The following is a 25,231-nucleotide window of genomic DNA, read 5'->3' as shown; positions in this document are numbered from 1 at the left end:
TGGAGTTCAGTTGTGTCTGTAGGTCACTCCAGTTCAGTACAGAAAACTGTTCACGCAAAGATGGAAGCATATGATTTTCCAAAATGTCAGCATGAGATGTGACACAATACTTGAGAGTACCAAGCCTCTACTTTCATCTTTATAAAAGGAATATTGTTAATCCAACAGCATGTGGTTGGATTTAAACTTTAGATCTGTAGGATTACTGTATTTTCCCAGGTTTTTCCTCCAAATACCCAGATTGGTTTTGCTCTGACTGCATCTTGGACTTCTTCCATGCACAAATCACACCCAAGTCAAAATGTATCTTGAATGGCTACTGACAGTGTAAGTTAAATGTTAAACCGTATTTGATTGCACCACTAAGTGGTTGCCTACCAGTTCGAAACACATGACAGGCTTTATTAATCCAGTTAGGCATGGAGGAAGAAAGGAAATTAAAATACATCTGAGGATCAAGATCAAGATAATAAAACATTTATTCATCCAAAAATGGTGATCTTTGCACCGTTTCAGCAACAATAGTGGATACAGGGGGAAAAAAAGAAAGAAAAACACAAATTCTGACTGCAACCAGGAGTCATAGCCAGCCTAAACCAGGTGCCCATGTTTAGAAAGAAACTCACTGCAGTGTTTACTGTAGGATTTTTTTTTCAGCAGTGGGGGGCTAGCCAGTCTGCCATACTTTCCAATTTTGTGTTGTGAAAAATCGGGAGAATTTTTTAGACATCGAGCCCGGGGCGCGGGGGCTGGCATACATTGAATTGTCGGAGGGCTCTGCACTACCTTTTGCACTGGTATCACAGGATTTGGTGGTGGCAATCTTTTTTTTGGGGAGGTGCAGCATGATTTTGCAGTTTTTAATATTTAATGGTAATGCATTGAAGGACTTTTCTTCTGTGTGTATGAAATGTCTAACTGTATTTGAATGCACCTCTAGTTAGAGACGTCAGCGTTCACACTCTGATTAGTGGCTAGCTGCTAAGCCGAAGATTTGTGCCGTATCACACGGTTTTTTGGCGTCTTTGATTAGTGATTGAATATGATTTTGGGATGGCGGCCGTTCACAAAGTTCCCAATGATGTCTGGTCGTCTTTTTTTTACTATGCATGCGGTGTAAAGCTGCGCGCTGCACTCACCTCCCCTCCAGTCTCTAACTGCTTTAATTAGAAATTTGAAGGAGGGGCGGCTATGATTTAGGAATGGCAGGCCGCCGCTGCTTGAATGAATCCTAGGGAAACTGCATGGAGATTTGAGAGACTAGATAAACAAGGTATAAAAAAAACAACAACCCTTAAGAGTGAGGTGGAGCTGCTGAAACATATGCAACTATTACGAGTAAGTCAACATTTATGTAAAATCTTTATTAAGCTTGATTAAATACACATTCCTACTAATTACATGTGTCTAGTCTTTCCTTAGCTGATTGCTAATAACCACTCACAATGTTGTTAGAAGGTGATAAATGCTCAAGAATGGCAGGTGATGACTTGTTTAGTCCATCAGGCAGAAGAGGAAGGGTAAGTGGTCATGGATTTTTTGTTAAGGCCTGTTTTGATAAATGGCATGATTGGTCCTTGAGGGGAGCAAAGCGTTGCTATTATGGCTCAAGAATAGGGGGGGGGGTGATAAAGAAAGCACATTGAGGTCACAGCATGATGATAACAAAATGCATTTTCCTCCAAATGCTTCCATGAATTATGGATTTTGTCATTAGGTCATGGCTCATTGTTCCGCCTTTCCTTTTCGTGTCTCTCCTTAAGAACAGTACAGAAAGGTAGAGGTCATCTTGTGTAAAATATGTAACTAATGCTGAGCACTTGTACAAAGATGAAACATTTTTGGACTTAACTGTTACTGCTTAACAGTTTGAGGTATCATAGTGACAAATCTGTAAGACAAACAAACAAAACCCCGTCCTTTTCAGAGTGTGTGTGGACCTCAGCTGCTTCTATTCACTTTAAATGTCAGAAATAGTGTTTAAAAAAATAATAAAATAAAGTTAGTTTGCATTCATGAAGCTGCTTGCAAGATTTGTATCACCTCACTTGCCACCTCACGTCCATACTGCGTTGCTTCGCTGCCCAAAGAAAACACCCCCAGCTCACCAATGCACGTGCATGGCAGCACGCCGTGGCTGCTACATTGTGTTCGTCATGATGGAGTATGGCTAGAAAGGAAATGTTACCGTTTTGATGTATTTTTTTTTTTCAAACAACATCATTCACATGATATGAGGTAGAACGTTTTCCACTTCTTTCTTTTTTAGCTCTTGTTTATTTAGATTTGTACTCACTGTTAATTGCAAAGGTTTTGCTATCGCACCGGCAAAGAAGTTGATCCCACTGCTCCACAGTCATAACGAGAGCTGAGTACATCCTGTCGTTTTAATGTCAAGCTCTAAGGTCCTTGATTGTCCCTTACATGTTTGTGATACTGGAGCCTATGTACTTAAACTACGAATGTGTCTTGATGGGAGTCCTCATCATTCTCGGGTAATAAAAATAGTTTCTGCCTGCCACAATATCTTGCACAAGGGCCTTTTTGTTTCAGCTTGCTCCCCAAACCATACTAACGATGCGCTTCAATGTTCGAGACAATTGTTTTCTTTTAGCGGCAGCCAAGTTTTGGTAGCTACATGTGACAAAACACCTTCAAATTAATTAAAACAGTGTAATGTCATAATTATCAGCATATCTCTATAATTTCATACATTATTTTGATTGGCCATGCTAAATTAGATATTGAACTTGTTTCTTATGAAGATATGAGAGGTATTATTGACTCATTATAAATGAGTTCAATCAGGGTTGGCACTGGGTCACCTCTTACAAAATGTGGCCAGCAATCTCCTAGCCACACTTGTTTAGTTACCACTTTTAGTGTGTGTTGACCCCACTGGATACCAAACAATCATGGTGATTATGTCTCTGTATGAGCTTTTATAAATAGGTAAATGTGCAAAAATTAGCTCAAGTAAACTTACCCCTGTAATGACCAACTGTCGTCTTGTGGGGTTTATTTCGTAATATATAATAATGTTCAATGAAAGGTTAATAACATCAATATACCTTAATTGTCATTTTCCTCATGATGATGTGTTAATGTGAAGCTTTTGTGACCTTTTTTTTTGTTCCTTTAGGGTTCCAGGTTGGTGGGAAGAGCAAGCTATCTGCAGGAGACCACCTGGGGCAGTTTGTCCTAGGCTCTCAGGGTAGAAGCAGGAAGGTTAGTGGTATCTTCTTTAAAATGATGCAGTCTTAGGATGTTTTAAGAAGGGGGTGAGCGTTGGTGGTTTCATTGTCTTCATCAGAAAGTGACTCTGCCCTTACAAGCCTGTTGACAGAACGGCTCATTCAAGTTATACCTGTTCAGTTTATTAAATGTAAATATTTGCTAGGAAGCCTACGTATCCAGGTGACTAGTTTGCTGTGAGTAAACTTTATTTCACAGGTTCAGAAGGGCGCAAATCCATACTTGTCATAAAACTTTCTTACTCTTAAAAAAAATAAATAATAATAATTCCAATATGATGATGTGCTTTTCTGTGTGTAATTCCAGTACTTTTTCTTGCATGAGAAATGCCTGCGTTCAAAGAGAAGGTGAAGAAGAAGGTGTCTTAAGTTGTGTCAAATCGAGATCTAAATACATAACAATAAAAACTAACCTATTCAACTGTTGACAGTAAACCGGGTAGCTTTCCACTCAGCAGAGAAAATCAAGGAATTGGCATCATCACTCTAATATCTTTGTTGGGAGTGAGCAAACTTGGGCTGTTAATTTAACTTAAAGATTTGCTATCCATAGAACAATCACTAAATAGGATTCTGTCAAAAAAAGATGACCAGATACTCAAATGTGGTATCACCATCCTCACCCTCAACTTGACGGATATAGCCTTGGATAAGTGCATATTCACCCTTGACTGGTAATCACTTCCCCCTAATCTTAAAAATAAATAAATAAATAATCTGTCTGGATCTTTTTGCAAATTTTAAAAGTAAACCCTGACTGGAAGATCTGGAACTTCATAAAGAAATTAACGGAAAGGATGTGGTATCAAATAGGTTACCTTTTAACTATAAAACAAGAAATAGCAAACCAGCTGTCTGACACTTTGATATGACAGCCCCATATAATCAAGTCCATTTTTGTGGGAGAGATGCTTCTCTTACTGCTGTTGGCACCTTGCCTTCAGCTTAATGAACATCCATCTGTAAATTTGTTTCAACTTCAGGGAATCGAGTTTCCAGAATATAGCAGGGAGCAATAATACATGCGCATACCATAGCCAAGAGAGGATCACGCTGATTCCAGCAATTGCTGGGCAATGAATGGACTGTAGGCACACAGCACTTCTGCGCTAGGTGTAAGGTGACATGATAACGTCTGATGAGCATGTAAATGCATAGTGAAAACATATTCAAACTCAAAACCGAGTTAATGCTGCACCTAGCTCCTCCAGCCAATACTGTGGCGTAACGCTATCTTCTCGCAGAAAATTCAAAACTTTTGGTGCCATTCCGGCCTCAAAGTACTAGCACCAAACTATTGACTACAGTATACCTATTACACAACTCATTATCACACGTTTAACGACAGAAGTTATTAAGTCAGACGTCGTCCTAGGAGGTTGAAACATGTTGACAGCAAAATCTTTTGCGATCTGGCCTTTCTAGCTGAAAGGCTAATGTGTTGGTCAGGTGGCCAAGTGATTTATTTATTTTTTAACCATGGAGATAAAACTGTCTTATAATTTAGATGTTAGAATTAAAGCATCATTGAAGTGAGCACCAATTTTAGTAAAATAACAAGTACTACAGATGCATGTTACTTCAAATTTGAAATAATATAAAGATCATTTTATATTATGAGCTATGCTTTCAAATCATCCTCAAGAAGTGGGAATCCCCTCAAGGCAACAATATTTCCACCTCTATTGTTGGAGCTGGGCATCACATGATAAATCGATTAATACAATTTTGGTTACCGTAATACAAAAAAAAAAAATCAAACGTACAAATTGATCATGATTGACACAAGAGAAAATGAATGTCTGTTATGTTGGTACTTAAAGTAATGTTTTCCACCACTTACCAACAACAAGCAGGGGCATTTAATTGGGCCCCAGCTAGTTTTGCATATGATACACACTGAGGTCAACCCTGAATCTATGCGTTGAATAAGACAATAACCAAAAATGACTAGACAGTTTGATGTTGTGTTGAAGAAATTTTGGCATGTCATCAATGTACAAGGTCAACAAAAAGTTGCATATTACTCTTGCAAAATATTACATTGGGCGCATTAATCATTTTTGTACGTTTTTATCGCTGCAGTGACATAAGGAGGGTGCTTTGCATTCAGCTTTGAATCATGGAGAAGGAAGACTTAAAGGTCCTCAACAAGGGGGAAGAAGAAGAGATGGTGAGCATCCTTAATTGATGTGTCAAGTGCAAATATGCAATTTCTTCAGAGATTTTACATAGTGCACTCTGTTCTACTTCCACTTTCAAGGAGTTACAAGGCTACCGTTTGTGCCGCTGGCGGCTGGCACTTGTGGGTCTTGGGGTACTCTGTACAGGGGGCTTCCTACTCCTGCTGCTCTACTGGATGCCAGAGTGGTGTGTCAAGGCCACCTGCATCCCTACCACAGCCTGTGATGCCGAAGTGGTGTTGCTGCGTTCCACGGTTTGTAATCGTTGAAAAAGCTTTGTGAGGCTATTAATGTTTGACTAAAATGTAACATATGCGATCAATGACATTGGCCGTCCACTGTGGTTCCATTTGTATTTGTGCCTAAAAATGGACCGGCCGTTTAGGAAACTCCCGAAATAACCGATGGCCACCCCACACCTGATCATACTCCAGGAACGTTACACTGTAATAATTACAGCAATAATTTGATAACTTGCAACAGTAGTCATTTAAAAAGCATTTGTTGCCTGTGTGGAAGCAAACAAGGATCATTGTTAACTCATTTGCTCCCAAAAACACAATAACCTTCTATTTTAAATATTGCCATGGTTCCAAAAACTTATTTATATATATATTATGTATATTCATTTTATCAATTAAAGTTGTACTTTTAACTAGGATGAATTCCGGCGCTGGTTCCTGGCTAAGGTTCGAGTGATTCTAGCCCCAGGAAGCAACCCCTTCCACCGCCTGGAGACCCAGACCACCTCCCCTTCCTCCCTTTCTTCCCCTTCTTGTCCCTTTTCCTCTTCCTCCCAGTCTCTGGCCAATGGAGACACACGGCACTCTTCTGATGGGATCCCCGCTCGGGACCTCTTCAGAAGATATGTGGAATACCAGCCGGCAAAGGTAGGGAAAACCTGTCTCCTCGGTGTGCTCCATTTATGTAAATAACCTCTACAATTATGGTCAATCATGATTGGAACCAGAAAACATCATAAACATTAAAAAATAAAATAAATTCCAGACCGCTGACATATGTATTAAGCAAACGTTACATGAGCAGCAGCTATAATTTTCTCTTCTCTTTTTATGTCTTTCAGATACGTTATTTTACCCTACACAGCACAAAATATTACTGGAATGACAGAGTGCAGAACTTTGAAGTTTTATCGTAAGTGTTTTTTCACTATCTTTTGTGATATGTGAGTTAGCCAAATTGGTCGAGTTTTCACCAAACTCTGTGTAAACCAATGAGCATCAAAATGTAATTTACATATTTGTTAAATAATACACATTCTTTTGACATGAAAGTTAACACTTGAATTGCTGTCAGTGACAACGGGAATCTTTACTATGCAGTCAATGTTGTATAATGCTGTGACTTTGTCCGACAGTGGCTTGGATTATCTCAATTTTACCGCTGCCACTCTACATTCAGAGCACAGCAAAGGCCTAACCAGGAACCAGCAAGAGTACAGGTAATATCTGGTTTACAACGTTTACTTTTGCTGGTCATCTCCTGACCATTCATCAGTTGGCATTTAGCCTCTTCAAGGACATATAATGTCAAGAAGGTCAATTTTTCACTAACATGCTCACATTCTGTATTATTTGCTGGGAAAAAGGAAACTGGCATTCATTTTCAATAATATCAATACATTTTGGCTACAGTCTATAAATAATTGCTTCTTTTTAAATCACTAAAATAGGACACTAGACACTAGGGATGTAACGATATCCAAACATCACGATCCGATATTATCACGATATGAATGCCACGATACGATAATTATCACGATTTTGTGGGGAGAGGTACAAAAAAAGGTCACAATATTGTAAAAACATGATCTTATACTAAAAAAACCACACACAATATTGTGCTTTTGTACATTACAGCAATGAAAAATATGATACAAATATTATAAATATTAAATACATAAAAAATATAATAATATATATATTGAGGCACTTAGTTGCTAATGCAAGCACACATTGAGTTCCTCCACATATTGACTCTGTTAACAAGCATATTACGTTTCCCTTCATCTGACGATAAGCGTGGATTTTAAAAATGGAAGGGCCAAAACATGCCTTGTGAAAATTAAGCTGCACTAAAAAACTAGCCGCCAAGAGGGTGCTAGAACTGCACAAATGGAAAATAACCCGATTTTTTTGCTTTTAATATCTTGACATGACGACGGCGATATATTGTGGCAGTTTTAATATCGCTGTATCACGATTTTACCGTTATCATTACATCCCTACTAGACACACAGACTACTATGTGGAATTGGGCTTGTCTTACCCCTGTAACGTTAGTCACACATGACAGTTTTCAACATTATGTGAGATTTCCCAAATCTGCCTAAAATTACAACAGACTGTTTTAGGTGGATTTTTCCCCCGACAAATTAAGTGCCAATGTTCGGCCCACGAAAGAGGACCTTTTAGGCATGTTAGATGTATGATTACATTTGTTTGCCATGATGTCTCCGTATTGGTCATGTTTTCTGGCTTCACATTTTACATCAGCTAAGCAAACTTTTTAGCTGACCAAAAACCACCACTACTAGGTCACTATATGATCACAGGTAGAGTTTGTGACCTCCCTTTATTTGCCAGTTTATCGTAATTCTAATTCTGTTTGATGACAAAATGGGCATTAGAATGGTTCAACATTTTCATTTGTTTATGTTTTTAGGAGACTGTTTTTTGGATTGAATGAAATTGAAGTGAAAGTGCCTTCTGTTTTCAAGCTGCTTATAAAAGAGGTAGGCCCCATGAGGAGTTTGTAAAAACGTTTCAGCTGTAAAAATGTCCAATTTCAGAATTCCAATTCTCACATCTTTCATTGCTGCATTAGCCCATCTGATATCTATCTCTTCCTTCGTTTATAGGTCCTTAATCCTTTCTATATCTTCCAACTCTTCAGTGTGATATTGTGGAGTGCCGACGAATATTACTATTACGCTATTGCCATTGTTATCATGTCATTTATATCCATAGCTACCTCTCTCTATACCATCAAAAAGGTAAGCATGTTGAAATTTTAAAACGCATTTAACCATTGTGTCAAACTCGATCCAAGAACAAAACGTGTGCCAGGTTCTGAAATAGTGGACTTTGTCAACAATCTTATCAAAAGCGAGGTAATGGGCAGAAAATAAATTAAACACCTCACTCTCTAGCACAGTGATTTTCAACTGGTGGGTCAGGACCCAAAAGTGGGTCACAGGTTCATTATGGGTTTGGTCGTGGTCAGGCAGTAAAAAATAAGAATAAAAAAAAAGGGGGTTCAACCGTTCTTAGATTCATGACCGATTTTTATTTTTCAGATCCCCCCCCCACCCCCCGCACACATAATGAGCAATAATGGTCTTGTATTTAAAAATACACACATGAACAAAATTGTTGGTAGCCCTCTGATAATAAAAGAAAAATAAGATAGAACAATGAAAATCAGACATTGTCACAAAAAGGTACTATGACTTTTGTCCAGAGCCTATTTAATTAGTTTGTTTTTCAATTCCATTTCAATTCAACAGCAAAATCTGATTTTATTTTATTGGTTAATAAAAAAAAAAATAATCATTTATCATCATCGCCACAGTCCTGCGTGTTTTAGATCTCTCCACACTCCAACACAAGGGAGGATCGTTATCAGGCTTCTCCAGGGTTTGCTGGTTGGAGGAGGGAGACATCTGAAACACGCATGTCTGCGGCTCTCGAGGACCGGGGTTGCCTACCCCTGACTTATACCACTAATTGGGAAATGTGTGTCCTAGGGTTGCAACAGTTGAGAACCACTGCTGTAACAGATTTTGATAATGTTTTTGTCATTTCAATATTTCAATATTACGTGGATTGAATTGAGTCATGTTATAGTAACTATTAATACACAGACACTTGGTCATACATAAGCTGTTCCCGTGTCACTTGGTGACTGTATGGTTGTTGTGATATCAAAATAATTTTTCTAATTGGTACTTATTGATTGTGAATAAATGTATTCCAACCTGATATGTTCCCTATCGCAAGTACCTTTATTACTACTCAATCATTTCAGTAACATTTTAATGTCACTGTCATAAATAGCTGTAATTAGAAGTGGAGTGTAATAATTGTAAAGATGTTTGCAGCTGCTTGATAATTATTTAACCCTTTTCATTGTCACCATGAATTCCATTCATGGTATAATGGTTGTCATCATATTTTTCACATTTGCCCTCAATATTTAAGGCTGTTGTGCTTAGTTTTTTTTAAATCAAAAAGTATTGTGCAATTTCTTATATTTACCTGTCTCCATTCCCTAGCAATATGTCATGCTTCACGATATGGTAGCAGCTCACAGTATTGTACGTGTATCTGTATGCCGAGCCAATAATGGTTTGTATTTTTTTTTCTTATTATTTTCCTACTATCAAAAGATCATCTTTGGCTTCAGTGTTTGTGCCTGATACATGTTTGGCAGAAGTTGTACTATATGTGCTGCATAGTGCATACTATACATTTGAAATACGGCTGCAGCTATTGAATTATTTTATCTTTTTTCAGATGCAGTACATGTGTATTTTACATTAGTTTATTGCAAATATTTGATTATTGTTTAACTTTTATTGTAAGCAAAATGAGAGTGAGTGATGTTATCCTCACCACATTTTTTGAAACGGGGCTACTTCTTTGGTACTGAGTAATGTGAAGTTCTACTAGTTTGTTATAGGCTGCTTAACGTTCTGTCCTCACCTGTCAATCTCAGGTTATTCCTCCTACGGTTGTGAATAATTATTTTCATAATAGATTGAACGTACAATTATTTTTTCCGTTAATGGGCTATGATTCAGTTACTGATTTGGTCCGTAACATTGTCAGAAAATGAGCATAATGTTAATCATTGTTGCAAAATGTTAAATCTTATTCATTTATACTCCATCCTCTTTTGCTTTTTCCAATCATGGCAATCAAATTGTCTTCCTAAAATTTCCATTATTTGGTTCTCATGTATTTTATTTTCTGACAGATATTGAAGAGGTTATGTCTACTGATTTGGTGCCTGGGGATGTGATAGTCATCCCCAGTAATGGGACCATTATGCCATGTGATGCCGTACTGGTCAGCGGCACATGCATTGTCAATGAAAGCATGCTTACAGGTCAGAAAAATAATCTGATATTTTAAAAGAGGCTTGCAAAATCCAATGCCATGCACAATGCCATACCGGTTTACCTTTCAACAGGTGAAAGTGTTCCAGTAACAAAGACCAACCTTCCAAACCAATTGCCAGGGGAGAGTGGTGACGAGGCTAAAAGTGCCTACAGCATAGATGAGCATAAGAGACACACACTCTTCTGCGGCACAAATGTTATCCAAACACGTTTTTACACTGGTGAACTCGTCAAAGCTGTAGTAGTCTGCACAGGTAGGCGTGTGTCTCAGGAGTTTTGATACTTTTGTTTCCACCAATAAATAACCATTAGGCTTCCTTTTTATTTTTATTTATTTTTTTAACAGTTGTTACCACACATCTTAATACATTTTTCAAAGGTCTAACCACTGATGAACCCATACTGCCTTTAAAATATGATTTAAATACTTTGAACGTGATTCAAAGACCATGTTGATAACTCTTAAGAAATTGGCCATTTACATGTTTAACACTATAAATTTCACCTCATCTCACGTAGGTTTCAGTACAGCCAAAGGCCAGTTGGTACGCTCCATCCTTTACCCCAAACCCACAGACTTCAAGCTGTACCGTGATGCCTACCTTTTTCTGTTGTGTCTGGTGGGTGTGGCTGGGATTGGCTTTGTCTACTCCATCGCCATGAGCATTAGAAACAAGGTAATCTTTGTGAACACACTAAGGTAGCAAACTCTGAAGTGACTTCAGTCAAACCAAAAGTTCTTCATTCTGCACTTTCCAAAGATTGATTTGAATATAGCTTTTCACACTAGTGTAACAATGCAAGTGAAATGGTTACCACATATGTATTCTGTTTACCAGTTTTTGGATTTGTTGGCACTTGAACTTAAAAGGGCCCCTCAACAGTTTCCAGATGAGTTACATACTAAGTAGCAGTTTTAAATAAAACATGAATTTTTTCTGACTTCCCAGGTGCCAGCCAATATCATCATCATCGAATCCCTGGACATCATTACCATTACCGTTCCCCCAGCTCTGCCCGCAGCCATGACGGCTGGTATTGTGTATGCCCAACGACGCCTTAAAAATATTGGCATTTTTTGCATCAGCCCACAAAGGATTAATATTTGTGGGCAGATCAATCTGGTCTGCTTTGACAAGGTGAGTACCAAGCCAAGTGTATGATAAATGCTTTGCAATGCCAACCCTTTTTGAATTTTTTTTTACATTTTATCATGTTTACTTATCTCACTGTGGGTTATTAAAATGCTAAATGTAGATGATTGTGTACCTCACTCTTATGCCAGACAGGAACTCTTACTGAAGATGGTTTAGACCTCTGGGGAGTCCAAAGAGTAGAGAATGGCAGGTAATCTCATACTATTCAGGTTACATACAATACATAATAAATTAGTGTTGAGTAGTTGATACAGTGGGATGGGAAAGGGTATGCATATTTTTTTTATATAAAGCATAATATGTAATTGCTTACAGGACAGGGAGGAATAAGTAAGTGAACCCTTGGAATTAATAACCGGTTGACCTCGCAGCAACAACATCAACCAATTGTTTTCTGTAGTTGCAGATCAGATGTGCACACAGATCAGGATGAAATTTGGACCATTCCTCTTTAAGAAACTGTTGGTGTTCAGCAAGATTCCTGGTGTGTCTGTCTTCTGTGAATACCTCTCTTAAGGTCATGCTACAGCATCTCAGTTGGTTTTAGATCAGGACTTTGACTTGGGCTTCTACAGAACATGTTTCCTTTTTTTTTTATTAAGCCATTTGCTTCTGTCTTTTGGATCATTGTGCTGTTTCACCCACTCTCTTTTGAGCTTCAGCTGTTCTGTACAAGCACTTCTGCAAAATATCTTGATAAACCTTTACATTATTTTTTTCCATTCATCATAGCAAGCTCTCTTGTCCATGAGTTAGCAAAGCCCGTCCAAACCATGATACTCCCAACCCTTCACAGTTGGGATAAGGTCTTAATTGTTGTTGCGCTGTACCATTTCTTCTCCACACATTCCTCCCAAACAATTCAAATTTGGCTTCATCTGTCCACAGAATATTTTTGGCAGTAGTGCTGTAGAACATCCAAGTGCTCTTTAATTTAAATTAAACACTAATTGTGCAAGAATGTTTTTGCTTTGTTTGTTTTTTCAGAGAGACTGGCATGTGCCAGTGATTTCTGTAAGTCTTCAGCTGACACTGGGGTTGCCTTTAACAATAAATAAATAATAACTTAACCTTATTGAGCATTCTGCGCTGTGATCTTTAGTTGATAGCCACTCCTTGGAAGAGCAGTGCTGAACTTCCTCCATTTATAGACAGTTTGTGTAACTGTGGACTGATAAACAAACATCAAGACCATTAGACACTTCTGTAACCTTATCCATCTTTATTCAAGTGTATATACAGTCCTGACCTCTTTCTGATTTAAGGTTCTGACTATGCCATGACCTCAAGTGTGCTATTGACACCAGACATCCCAGGAATCTTGCTGAACTGCAAGAGTTGTATAAAGAGGAATGGTCCGCTCCAAAATTAATCCTAATCGTTGCACGTCTGATCTGCAACTACAGGAAACGTTTAGAGGAGATTATTGCTGCCATGAACTAGTAAATAAACCCAAGGGTTCACTTACTTTTTCCTGTGAATGTTGATGCTATGCTCTATGAAAACATGTATATATACATTGGTAGGCTACGTGCTTGTGGGGTATTATTTTAAGCATGCTATTTATTTTTGTGATTTAGATGATCAGACTACGTTTTATGACCAATCTGGATATAGTGCGCTGTTCATAATTTTTCCCAGAAATTGTATTTATTAATTCAATTAAAATTGTGAATGTGTGTTTTTCCTAACATTAAACTGATCTCCCTTGTTTATTGACCTTTTCAGTTTCCAGCAATCTGATGAAAAAGCCTCCAAGGAAAGTCTAGTAAAGTCCCAGTTTGTTGCTTGCATGGCTACATGCCATTCTCTGACCAAAATAGAGGGCCAATTGTCTGGAGACCCACTGGACCTCAAAATGTTTGAGGCTACTGGCTGGGTGAGTTCAGTACCTGCATACTGGTCTACAGAATACAGTCCGGTACAATAACATGTGACTTGTGTTATTTTGTTGCACAGTTAATGCTGGATAGCCTGCTGCAATGCTGTACTGAAACAGCTAATTGAGCGTTGAGAAAAATTTATTTTTAAATCTAGGTAATAAATTCCAACTTTTTCCCACCAGATCCTGGAAGAAGCCACTGAGGAAGAAACGGCTCTCCACAACCGTATTATGCCGACTGTGGTCAGACCCACAAAGCAGTTGCTGCCCTCGCAGCCCATATCATCAGAGCAGGACATGGTAAGTAATCTAACTCTCTGAGGGGTGGTTGTGATGAGAGACCCCAAAGATCCCACAAAGAGTTGGAAATACAACAGTGCTCTATTTTAAGCATGATTGATTCAATCACATTTTCCAGCCAAACATTCATCAGTTGCAGAAAACAAACTATTTTTCTTTCTAATAATGATTATTATTCTCTGTCCTTCATTCTAGGAACTGTATGACCTGCCTGTAAGTAGCACACTTTTTTTTGTTAAATACCAATCAAATTTCTTCTTGCTGTTTTGTTCCTAGGTTTTCCTGGAAATATTAATCTAATAAAATGTCTTATGACAGAGTAAGATCTGATTCAACTAACTTCATAAAATAATTGCTCTCAGATTTGTTTAATTTAGAGTTCCTGCTTTTTCAGAAGATTTTAAGAATTTGGGAGATTCCTGGAGTTGTCATTATTTGTATAGAATTCTGTTTTGTTGTTTGTTTTTTTTATCAGCCAAGGATGTGTAACTTGTGGCCTCTAAGGGCACTTCACTCTCCCTTTCAGTGACATACTGTAGACAAGACTTCAAAATCTGTATGTTTGTTTTTTGTGTAGTCCCAGTATGAGATAGGTATCGTACGGCAGTTTCCCTTTTCCTCTGCACTCCAGAGGATGTGTGTGGTTGCTCGTCTGCTAGGGGAGAAACGTATGGATGCCTACATGAAGGGAGCACCAGAGGTGGTGGCTCGCCACTGCAAGACAGAGACAGGTGAGCTATTAACGTTCCCTTCTATTTCAGTGATTATTTTATTTTAAAATACTACTATATAAGATTCTAGTCTAATGTATGCAGTTTTGCTGTGGCTCAGTCATAATTATAACTTACTGAAACAGGCTATAGATTGTCAGCCTTTACTGTTTGTTTGTTTTATTCTTCAATAAAAATAGTAACGCTCTTCATTATCTCACTGTGTCTTTGTAGTGCCAGATAATTTTGCAGAGGTGTTGGAGGGCTATACCAAGCAAGGTTTCCGAGTAATAGCTTTGGCTCACCGTCGTCTTGAATCCAAACTCACGTGGCACAAGGTCCAGAATGTAAACAGGTAAAGTGCCTTTTTACTTTTAACAAATAGAAAATACAATCTGTGGATTGTTATGTGTAATTTGGCCTTATTTGTATTGCAGTGCTGAAAAAAAAAAATCAAACATCTTTGAATATCGTACTTGGAATCAGCATGTAATTTGGGGCTGAGTTAAAATATGTACGTATATCTTTTCATATACTAGAGATCACATCGAGACAAACATGGACTTCCTGGGTTTAATAATAATGCAGAATAAGTTGAAAAAAGAAACGCCAGCAGTGCTGCAGGATCTCCATAAAGCCAACATCCGAACTGTCATGGTGACAGGTAAGAATGAACTGCCAGCATAGCAAAAATAAAGGCAATAATGTCACTTTTTTGTGTGTTATTTATATAAGAACGATGACATGAAAACCAGATGCCAATATAACCACTACATTTATCATGATATGTATGCTCTCTGCATTTTTAGGCGATAACATGCTGACAGCCATCTCAGTGGCTCGGGACTGTGGAATGATTCTTCCACAGGACACGGTCATAATATCAGACGCCATCCCACCACATGATGGACAGACGGCCAGAATCACCTGGAGGTGTGCTGACAGGCCAAGTAAGGCAGCACATCTGGAGGTGAGACAAATGAAAATACGTGCACTAATGACCTTAGTTAGACACAGTATTATTTTTTTTCTGAAAATGGAAGATTCTGCCCCAATGTCATTGCTTAATAAAACTGAAATGTGCTCATCTATTTATAACTACTGTTTTTAGGACGTGAACATTAGTCTGGAGGATGTATGTTCTATAAATGAGCCCAAACAGCAAGAGCGGTACCATTTTGCCATGAATGGAAAATCATTTGCAATCATCTTGGAGCATTTTCCAGACATGCTACCAAAGGTGTGAGGCCTTAACAGAGGGATTACTGTATATTTAAAGACCATTTGCTTCTAATAATTGTTTTATGATTGCCTTAAAGTTGGTGCTACATGGGACGGTGTTTGCCAGAATGGCCCCGGATCAGAAAACCCAACTCATTGAGGCACTACAGGATGTGGAGTGAGTATAAAAACATTTAGAAAAATCTGTTATGATAGTACAAAATAAAACATTTTGAACCTCTTTTTTTAAATGTCCTTTTATCACAGCTACTTTGTTGGGATGTGTGGAGATGGAGCAAACGACTGTGGGGTATGTTGCAGGCCTTTTCATTTATTGAACATAATAGTGATAATAATAAACATAGATTTTATTAAACCTTTATTTTTGCCATTATTTTTTCTCAGGCTTTAAAGAGGGCGCATAGTGGCATCTCTTTATCAGAGCTTGAGGCTTCTGTAGCATCTCCTTTCACCTCCAGAACACCTAATATCTCTTGTGTCCCAAGCCTCATTAGGTTGGTTTCACATTTGAAGTTTTATTTTTATGCATACTTAAAGTGTATATTTTTAAATGGGATAGTACAATAACAAGTGCTCGCTGGCTTTTTGCAGGGAGGGCCGTGCTGCTCTCGTCACCTCCTTTTGTGTATTCAAGTTCATGGCCCTTTACAGCATCATCCAGTACATTAGTGTCACTCTCCTATACTCCGTATGTATTACTGTTCTGCTCACAATAATTTTACTATTGGCAGGGGTGCCGCCGGGTATTGGGGGCACTGTGTGAGAAAATATCACTATTGTTCCACCACATCAATGCTGCAAGTTGAAAATACTATATTTTGGCCCCTGTTAGTCATGCACCCCTAGAGTCTTCTTTTACGGTACTCCTGCCTGTGGGATTCATGCAGTGAATTGCCTCATACAAAGTAAATGTTCTCTTTCCCCCTTAGATTCTCAGTAACCTTGGAGATTTCCAGTTCCTTTTCATTGATATAGCCATCATCCTTGTCGTTGTTTTTACCAGTAAGTTTCTGACCAAATACATTTAAGAAAATAAACAGTGGTATTTATCGGTGGTTGATTTCTCCCTTTTCAGTGAGTCTGAACCCAGCATGGAAAGAACTAGTTGCACATCCGCCTCCATCAGGCCTGATCTCAGGACCTCTGCTCTTCTCTGTGCTGAGCCAGATCCTCATCTGCTTTGGCTTCCAGATGCTTGCATTTTTTTGGGTCCAAGTCCAGCCCTGGTACACTGTCTGGACACCACTATCTGAGTGAGAACCTGACATCACTCACGATCATAGTTGTTCTTGGCAGTTTAAAAATATATTTAAAAATAGCTTTAATGTGCTTGGAAAACTTATATGTTTGTTGAAAAAGCTTTGAAATAGAAAATGACTGCAATTCTTTAGTTTTAATTGTTGAATGTATAAAAGGATTATGCAAATGTTATAATTTTTATCTTAAGACTCAGTGGTCATCTCCTTATTTTTTTTCAGTGCCTGCAACTTGTCATCACACATAAATATGTCCAACCTCAATGAAACTGAAGTTGATGACCACAACATCCAAAATTATGAGAACACCAGCCTTTTCTATGTTTCCTGCTTCCAGTACCTTATGGTCGCAATCGTCTTCTCAAAGGGCAAACCTTTTAGGCAACCAAGCTACAAGAATTGTATGATCATTGCTTCTCAACAATAACAACATTGTAAATAGTTGGACATTTACATAACGGTATCTTTTCTTTTATATGCTTCTGCCAGGGCCTTTTGTCGTGACTACTTTGATTTTGTACATTTTCCTCTTCACCAACATGTTCTACCCTGCTGAGGTCATTGATGAATTTCTACAGGTAAAAAAGTGTAGAAATATCAGACTACACAAATGAAAGGAGTTGCTTGTTTGAACATTTTTATTTTGGTCTTCACAGATTGTTTGCGTTCCTCTTAATTGGAGACTAAAACTCCTGCTTATTATCGTGGTCAATGCTGCCGTCTCTGTCGTGGTAGAGGTAAGACTCATGAACCAATATGGTAACAGGAGGTGGTTTTCTCATGATGATTTTTTGTTTGTTTGTCCTGCAATGTCCTCATCTTTGTCCCATTCTCTTGACAGCAGGATCACTTAAATATGTTCTAAAATGCAATTTGTTCTTTTTTAGACTCCTCCTGATATTTGTCAGATTGGTTGCGTTTCAGGGGAAATATTGATTTACTGTATTGTTTTTCAAGTGCATGACAATTGGTAGTCATTCTTGCTTCCACTCTGTGGAGCAGTTTTAATTGAGCTTCCTAACACTTGGCTGCCTTTGCATCCGCACCATGCTTAGCACACACCCTAGAGTATACTGTTTTGCTAACTACAATGAAATTGTGACTAAAATCAATCAAAATCGTTGTCGTTGTTTGTGAGCTAATACACTGGTGCATTGTCCTGTTGGTTTTGTAGTTGCTTTTGCCCAAATTATGACTTAATTGCAATAATAAAAGGGAACAAAAACACAAGACCCTGCAAAAAAATTATTTAAAACTAAATGAAATCAAATTAGCCTCTCTGTAATTCTGTCCCTGCCCACTGCGCCACAGACCTTCATCATTGACATCATCTTATGGAAGTTTGTGTTCAGCAGAGACAAGCAGGGCATCACTCCTGTTGCCCCACCACCACAGGTTGGGAAAAAATGACATCTCCTATTCTAGCCCTTTCATTTCCCTTTTGTGTGGTGTTCCCTCCCTTTTTATTTTGGCTCATCATGATCAACAGTAATATCTTTGCGGTGGTCAACTTACCAAGGCTTTTTTCCCCTCGGACCTATGATTGCATACTCCACCTGCTCCCTCAGTCTGCTACCCCTCCCGTTGCAATTTGCTAGCCTCAAAGCTCTACTTGCTGCATTTGCCTTTTCACTCCTTATTACGAGTGCTTATCTAATTCCCTCAACCAGTTACCCATCTTGCTACCGCAGTGAAATGTGTGTTTGAAGAAGACTAATCATTAATGTCTTCATTCACCCATATGTTCATATTTGACTCCTTTTGTTTTATCTGTTACTCCATACGCTTTTTTTGAAGTTTTACGGGTTGTGTTAGACAGAAAAACTTCCTCAGCAAGCCTCTTTTAAATGTTATGCTCAATTTTGGTTCTTGAAGTGCATGTAAGTCTGTTGTAGTGAAAAAGTATGACACTTATTGCCTAAAGCGTTACAAATGTATTTATTAGGTCAGAAAAGGAAACAATATCCAGTCTGCCAATGTATTGCTTTTATTATCTACTATAGATACAGTTTACAAAAATCAAGGCTGATATCTTACTGATGTGCAATGCATTTCAGGTGGCTGACTTTTGAAGGTCTTCAATCCATAATGAAAGAAGGCAGCATAATTAACTATACTAGTGACTTTTTCGTGCAATCACATGAGCTTAGCCCATAAAGCCATAGACATTTGAGGGACTGCTGCATTTAACAAGGATTGACTTTAGACCACATGGGCTGTGTCCAATTAATTAGGACATGGCTTTTGTTTTGGTAGTTAAACATGCTGGCTCTGTGTAACTACTTATTTTGGCTTTTTGTTTTGTTTTGTTCCAGCAGACAACTGTGGGGGGTGGGGGGTTGGGGTGGTCATCTTGAATCATCTTGTCCTGTGCGACCTTCAAACCTTGCCCCACAATGCATTGCAAACCAGTTATAATACTAATTCTGGTGCGTCTCACTAAATTGGGATATCCTGGAAAAGTTAGTTTATTTCAGTTGTTCAATGCAAAAAGTGACACACTGAAATTATTTATTTATTTTTTATTCATTTATTTATTTATTTTAATTTATTACGGTTTTTATTTTTGCACGTTTACGAAGGTCAATTCCTACCTTGAGATCAGCAAACATTTAAAAGGGTTTTATAATGTTCTAAATTCTTGAAATGCAAACAGTTCTCTTCAGAATTATGCTTTGCAGTGAATCTATATGAGTCACTTTTTGAATTGAAATGCTGAAACAAATTAAATTTCACTTGAATGTTTCTTTTCTTTTAAACAAGCACCTGGATATTCGGTGTATTTTAAGAGATCACATTTTCCTCGTTTTGGGCAATACATATATTTTTTAATTCAGAATAGAGCATTCCTTAGAGATGTTTATGTTGCATGCAAATGAGTATGTCTTTGTCTCCTGTGATTCAAATATTTAAAAAAAAAACAACTCCACATTATGTGACATCAATTACTTAAACCCTCCACATTTTTTCAATGTTTTTAAATGAATAATTTGTGTGTGGGATTGTGGACATTTCAGAAAGGCATTGAGCTGTTGGCATACAGGTATGTATGCTGCCCAAGCAAGGTGACGCGCAAGGCACGCTACATGCATCTGGCCCAGGAGCTCAGCGTGGACCCTGACTGGCCCCCCAAACCAACCACTACTACTGAAGCTAAGGCCTTTCCTGAAAATGGCTCCTCTTATCAAATTAAGAACATTTTCTAGCATCCCAAAAAACCCTTACCATTAGCCAACACTTCGTACAGGAACTATCAAAGCAAAGAGTGTGTTTGCACATTAACTTATTGAAGCGATCACATAATCTCTGCTTGTCACTGGTCTTGATGATTGTATTCTGTAAAAATGCTGTAGCTCAAACAAATTCAACCACTCCCAAGACGTTTGAATGATGATGTCTGGTTCAGCAACTTGTGGACTGAGATTGAGTCAATTAAATGAAATAATTTTACCCTTAATATTAGAAGTGAAGCTTGGCAGAGGGTTAGAAGCTATGTCTTGTTAATATGTTGAGGTTCATATGCATATATTGGAAACTTCAGAAATGCAGCTTAAAGATATATTTGTATATTTGAAGCTTGCAGGCTACTGCTGTATTAAGAGTTAGACTGAAAGAGCCCTGTGCCGTATTGGATGGAGTCTTGGAAAGGTTTTCATGACAAAAAGTAATTAAGAGTAGGTTTTTCTTTCAAATCCATGACCTAGTCTGACTAAAAGAGTACCTTTAAAATAGGTGAATGAACTTTTAGGATAAATGTTAAATTGCTCAATTTTATCACAGTTCTGTGACACGATATTATAGGGGCATTTATTACAAAGTGGATTAGATGATTGGGTTGAAGGTGTCCTGCTGCAAGTCCTGTTTCTTACTGTGTAGTAGAAGTTCAATTTAAATAAGATCTCTAGTTAGCGAGGTTTTCATTCAGAAACGGCACGAAAAAAATTAACTGCTGTCGTCAACTTGATCATACAGATTGTCCACAGTTGCTGTATACTTCATTTTTTCTTTTTTCCTTTTTGGATATCATTTGGAAAAGAGCTGATGCCATCAGCGTTTCACATCTTGTCTTTTTAAGAAACCATATTGTGTTCTTCCTTTGCCCAGGACACTTCAGCTAACATTAAAGTAGCATTGGGAAATTGCCGCGTGGCAAGTATGTCTTGTGCTGGCTGCAGTTCTGGTCAGTGCAGCCTTGCCCGGATACTTTCTCTGGCTTTGTGCTTGCTATAAGAGTTTGTTTTCAGCAGTGATGGTAATAGCAGACCTTTCACTGTGTGGTTTGTCAAGAACAAATCCTGTATTGAATAGGGTGAATTGCACTATGTGCTTTGGCGGCCATTAAACTTCTCAAACTGGGGCAGAACTGCAGTCATGGACAGGGAAACTGATTGGCAGGTGTACATTTTTTTTAACACTGCACCAATGTTAATTGGCGAGCCATGAGCAAAGTAGTGATGTTCTTACAAAAACCAAGACGTTAAATGTGGATGGCCTTACACCTCTCTGACTGATACCTGAAACGAAATACACACACGAAAAAAGAAGTGTATAATTACATTTTAGATAGATGTCTGCTGTATTTATTTTTGCAAGTCTAACGCAGCACTATATATTCATCGTGGATGCTTATAAGTAAGTCAGTGTCAGGGACTGTGAAAGTTAGTGAAATACTGTTTAAATCGCATCAAATACTCAACAACAAAGCACAACAAGCACTGAACACTAATGACTTTCTGGACAGTGAGAGATATCTTTTCTTGAAACCAGCCAACAATTAATTTGTCACATGAAAAAGACCATGTCATGCCACCAACAACCTGCCTCTGAGACAACAGTGTGAACGTATATCCTAATTTTTCAAAATAACTTTTGCTTTGCTGCGCCTTACCAGCTAAACCATTTTGCTGCTGACCATAAGTGTGATCATTAATGTTGTCTAAATATCAATATTGTTGTGGAATTTTCAGCAGTTCGGCGAGATGAAAATTCCACAACAGTATGTAGTCATCTCAGTGGCAAAATGATGTGATCATTCAGAAAGAACATACACGGTGCATATTTGCAGGATGTTGAAATGCTGTTAGAGCAAATGAGGTTAAAACTGTACAATTGTGCATTGGGAATGTAACTACAAACTCTGCGAGCCACTCCTATGTTTGTTTTTTACTTCACCCCCCCAAAAAATCTGTGCTCATCTCAGCTATAAATCTCTTCCCATGGAAGAATCATTAAAGGTGCAATGTTTATGCATTCTGCATCTCATCAAATCGCTGCTTTGCCAAGCAACCCTAGTGCAACACTGAAATCGTTTAAATCCACACTGATGCTTTATATAAGGGCTATCCAATATATTCAATGCCCTTATGTTTTGAAATCAATGTTCCTCAAAAATGTATCATTTGGAGACAGTACATGTTTTTAGCTGCCAACAGTGTGGTAGAATCAGATGGTTACATGTGATGGTAATATGTCAATTGTTCGCCACTTACGTATATAGCAGACTAATAGCAAGGGAAAGATATGCACTGCATAGAATTTAAGACACTAATTCTTTGCAGAATGCTGAAATAGTATTATTTGTAGTTTTTATGTTCAAATATGACTCTAAAATAAGGACACAAAGCTGTAGGCTCCAATATCTGAGAAAGTTCATTCTGAGGATCACAGAAATCTGTATTTCTATTTTTTTTCTTTCTTCTTCTTCAGTGGCCAACCCAATGTAGTCGCTTGGTCTCTGTGTCCAAACAAAAAAGTCAGTATAATAATGTAACAGGATTGTGCGTATTTTACTGCTACAATACATCATGTGTAGCTTAATCATTAGGATTTTTTGTCCAGTACAAGCAGCTGCAGCATCACAACTTTTTTGGGTGGCATTAAAAGTGAAAAAGCCATTTTTAATCAATAAGATAACATTTTAAGGTAACACATGTGTATTAACCTGTGACCTGTTCAGTTTTGAAAACAAGTAGATTATTTTGTTATGTATGCATTGGCACAATGGTTGGGATTATTAGTATTATTATTATGTTTTGCCTCCTTGCAGAATGATTAAAAAATCAGGCCAAAAACTTTGCTCGGGGACCTGATGTACTCAAGCTTTTTAACATTTTCTTCGTGGCGAGACCACCTAAGGCACGATTGTATTGTTATGAAGAGAGTAACATGCTACTAATGCAAAGCTGTTATTTTCGTTAGACATTTGTTTTTTATCTTGATTGGTTATTTGAGAAACAAAATAAGTTGTATAGACATTCTGTACACAATGCATTTAACAGAACAAATGTTGACTGTAATATGAAAAGTTGGGTTCTGTCTATATTATGTTTTGAGATGTACATTTTCTGTGTGCATAAAAATCTGAATATATGGTTATCTAAAATTGTATAGGTTTTTGGAATATTAAGGGCTGGTATTGTACTTCTTTTTTTTTTTTACAATCAAGTTTTGATTAATTTATACATTCTTTTATATTTATTTGTGTGTTCACTTTCATATCAAGTTGGATTCATTTGTACTTTTCCTCACTTGGGAATGAATCATGGGCATTTGTGTTATTTTAAAATTGGAACTAGTTTGCTGCTATTACTTGGCTCAATATTTGTCTGGCTTGGGTCTATAATGTACACGATAAAGCAAATTTCTACTGGAGAAGTGTAAAAAAGTGAAAACTGATAAACGCTAACATCCATGAATTGACTCACTTGCCACTGCTTTGTAACAAATGTGTTCATTGACTGTGCACCTTCATAATGCACATTTAATTTTTAAAACCAATTGCCACTTTAATATGTTGTTGCTGAGTGTAAATATGAAAATTTCTTCTATGCTAAAAAATTGCCCTTTTTTTTTTGGTGACAATTTTGAATCCCTGGGTTTATGTAGAGATGTTGCTTTAACACAGGTACAATAATATACTGACAGGCAGCATTAGCTTCCTATTCTCATGTTTTGTTGACAAACGGTTGAATGGCATTTGAGTCAGCCACTGAGTGTATAGGCTCAGATGGATGTTTCCTCAGGGTGTGTATAACAAAGATTATGATCCAAGTCGAATGCAGAGGCATCTTTATTACTGACCAACCACCAGTACAGCTAATTGGATCTGCTTTTATTGACAGCTTCTACACATCAGCCATCCATTCAATTGGGTGTATATATATATATTTTTATCAGCAGAGATGTACATTGTGTGGAAATGTTTCTACTTAATAATTTATTTTATATTTATGTTTGTCTTTTTACCCCTGAAAATTGTTCTTTAGACTTTTTTTTGTTTCAATAAATGTTTTCAAACAATTATGTCCTATGCTCATTGTGATATAGGTCCGGGTACGAAAAATATCCTTATTATAAATATGAAGCAGATATTCTTCTGAGTCAGATAACAATGATGTAGAATCTTACAATCTGTGATGCAGAACTAGAGTTTTAAACTACCATAAGGGTTACAATGCAGGGTTTTAAAATAGGGATAGATTTTCAAAGTAGAGTTTTAGACTAGGGTTAAGGTTTCAAACTGGGGTTAGGGTTTCAATGTATGGTTTTAAACTATTGGTTTGGGGTTTCAAAGTAGGGTTTTAAACATGTGTTTCAAATTTGGGTTTAATGCTAGAGGAGGTAGGATTTCAAAGTACCATGTTTCATACCACGGTGAGGGTGGAGCAATCACCAAAATCCTGCTGTGTTTGATGACCATAAATTTAACAAAAGTTATGTACGCTCCCCTGTCAGAAAAAGAAAATAAAAAAAATTCTTCAGGAGGGATCAAAATTGGCCGGTCGCCCCAACAGCCACTACTCAGATCATAGCGGTCAGTACTGTAAATATAACTATTAAAAATCCTGTAAGCGCTGTCAATTTTTAATTGAGTGTTTATTGCAATAATTATTTTTTGTGCCCATATAAAATTTGTGAAAAGGCCAGCATTATTTATTTTTAAATAATTTTTCAAAAGTATGAAATACTATAAACATTTAATTGAGTGTTTATTACAATTATTTATTTTTGTGCAAATATGAAATGTATGTAAATGACAGCAAAGAGTTTTCGAAATAATGTAAATAATATAAATAATGTAAAAATTTTATAATTTAAAAAG

At 37.5% G+C, this 25,231-nt stretch overlaps 1 protein-coding gene across 3 annotated transcripts in view; it reads left to right on the top strand.

The window, feature by feature from the left end:
- atp13a3 (ATPase 13A3) overlaps nt 1-24,427 on the top strand; it is a 29,063-nt gene extending 4,636 nt beyond the window's left edge. The window contains exons 2-34 of one of the 3 annotated variants that reach the window (XM_086088812.1): nt 3,143-3,228; nt 5,340-5,427; nt 5,518-5,691; nt 6,097-6,327; nt 6,522-6,592; nt 6,816-6,899; nt 8,123-8,192; nt 8,319-8,453; nt 9,735-9,807; nt 10,439-10,570; nt 10,655-10,837; nt 11,103-11,260; nt 11,534-11,722; nt 11,869-11,930; nt 13,469-13,619; nt 13,806-13,922; nt 14,118-14,135; nt 14,500-14,653; nt 14,867-14,987; nt 15,172-15,296; nt 15,442-15,602; nt 15,744-15,872; nt 15,952-16,031; nt 16,121-16,163; nt 16,259-16,368; nt 16,466-16,562; nt 16,804-16,876; nt 16,950-17,127; nt 17,353-17,531; nt 17,620-17,708; nt 17,787-17,867; nt 18,442-18,525; nt 20,148-24,427. In XM_086088812.1, coding sequence (XP_085944938.1) covers nt 5,377-5,427; nt 5,518-5,691; nt 6,097-6,327; nt 6,522-6,592; nt 6,816-6,899; nt 8,123-8,192; nt 8,319-8,453; nt 9,735-9,807; nt 10,439-10,570; nt 10,655-10,837; nt 11,103-11,260; nt 11,534-11,722; nt 11,869-11,930; nt 13,469-13,619; nt 13,806-13,922; nt 14,118-14,135; nt 14,500-14,653; nt 14,867-14,987; nt 15,172-15,296; nt 15,442-15,602; nt 15,744-15,872; nt 15,952-16,031; nt 16,121-16,163; nt 16,259-16,368; nt 16,466-16,562; nt 16,804-16,876; nt 16,950-17,127; nt 17,353-17,531; nt 17,620-17,708; nt 17,787-17,867; nt 18,442-18,525; nt 20,148-20,336 — 3,792 coding nt within the window. In that variant the 5' untranslated portion in view covers nt 3,143-3,228; nt 5,340-5,376 and the 3' untranslated portion in view covers nt 20,337-24,427. Of the gene's footprint in view, nt 1-3,142; nt 3,229-5,339; nt 5,428-5,517; nt 5,692-6,096; nt 6,328-6,521; nt 6,593-6,815; nt 6,900-8,122; nt 8,193-8,318; nt 8,454-9,734; nt 9,808-10,438; nt 10,571-10,654; nt 10,838-11,102; nt 11,261-11,533; nt 11,723-11,868; nt 11,931-13,468; nt 13,620-13,805; nt 13,923-14,117; nt 14,136-14,499; nt 14,654-14,866; nt 14,988-15,171; nt 15,297-15,441; nt 15,603-15,743; nt 15,873-15,951; nt 16,032-16,120; nt 16,164-16,258; nt 16,369-16,465; nt 16,563-16,803; nt 16,877-16,949; nt 17,128-17,352; nt 17,532-17,619; nt 17,709-17,786; nt 17,868-17,974 lie in introns of all 3 variants that reach the window. The other 2 variants (XM_086088813.1, XM_086088814.1) reach the window with 2 other exon arrangements.
- Nucleotides 24,428-25,231: the final 804 nt, after the last annotated feature.

The sequence above is a fragment of the Leptonotus elevatus genome, chromosome 11, assembly GCF_054856555.1.
Source record: "Leptonotus elevatus isolate MCC_2025b chromosome 11, RoL_Lele_1.0, whole genome shotgun sequence".
Taxonomy (NCBI): Eukaryota; Metazoa; Chordata; class Actinopteri; order Syngnathiformes; family Syngnathidae; genus Leptonotus; species Leptonotus elevatus.
This window is presented reverse-complemented; position numbering and strand designations above follow the sequence as displayed.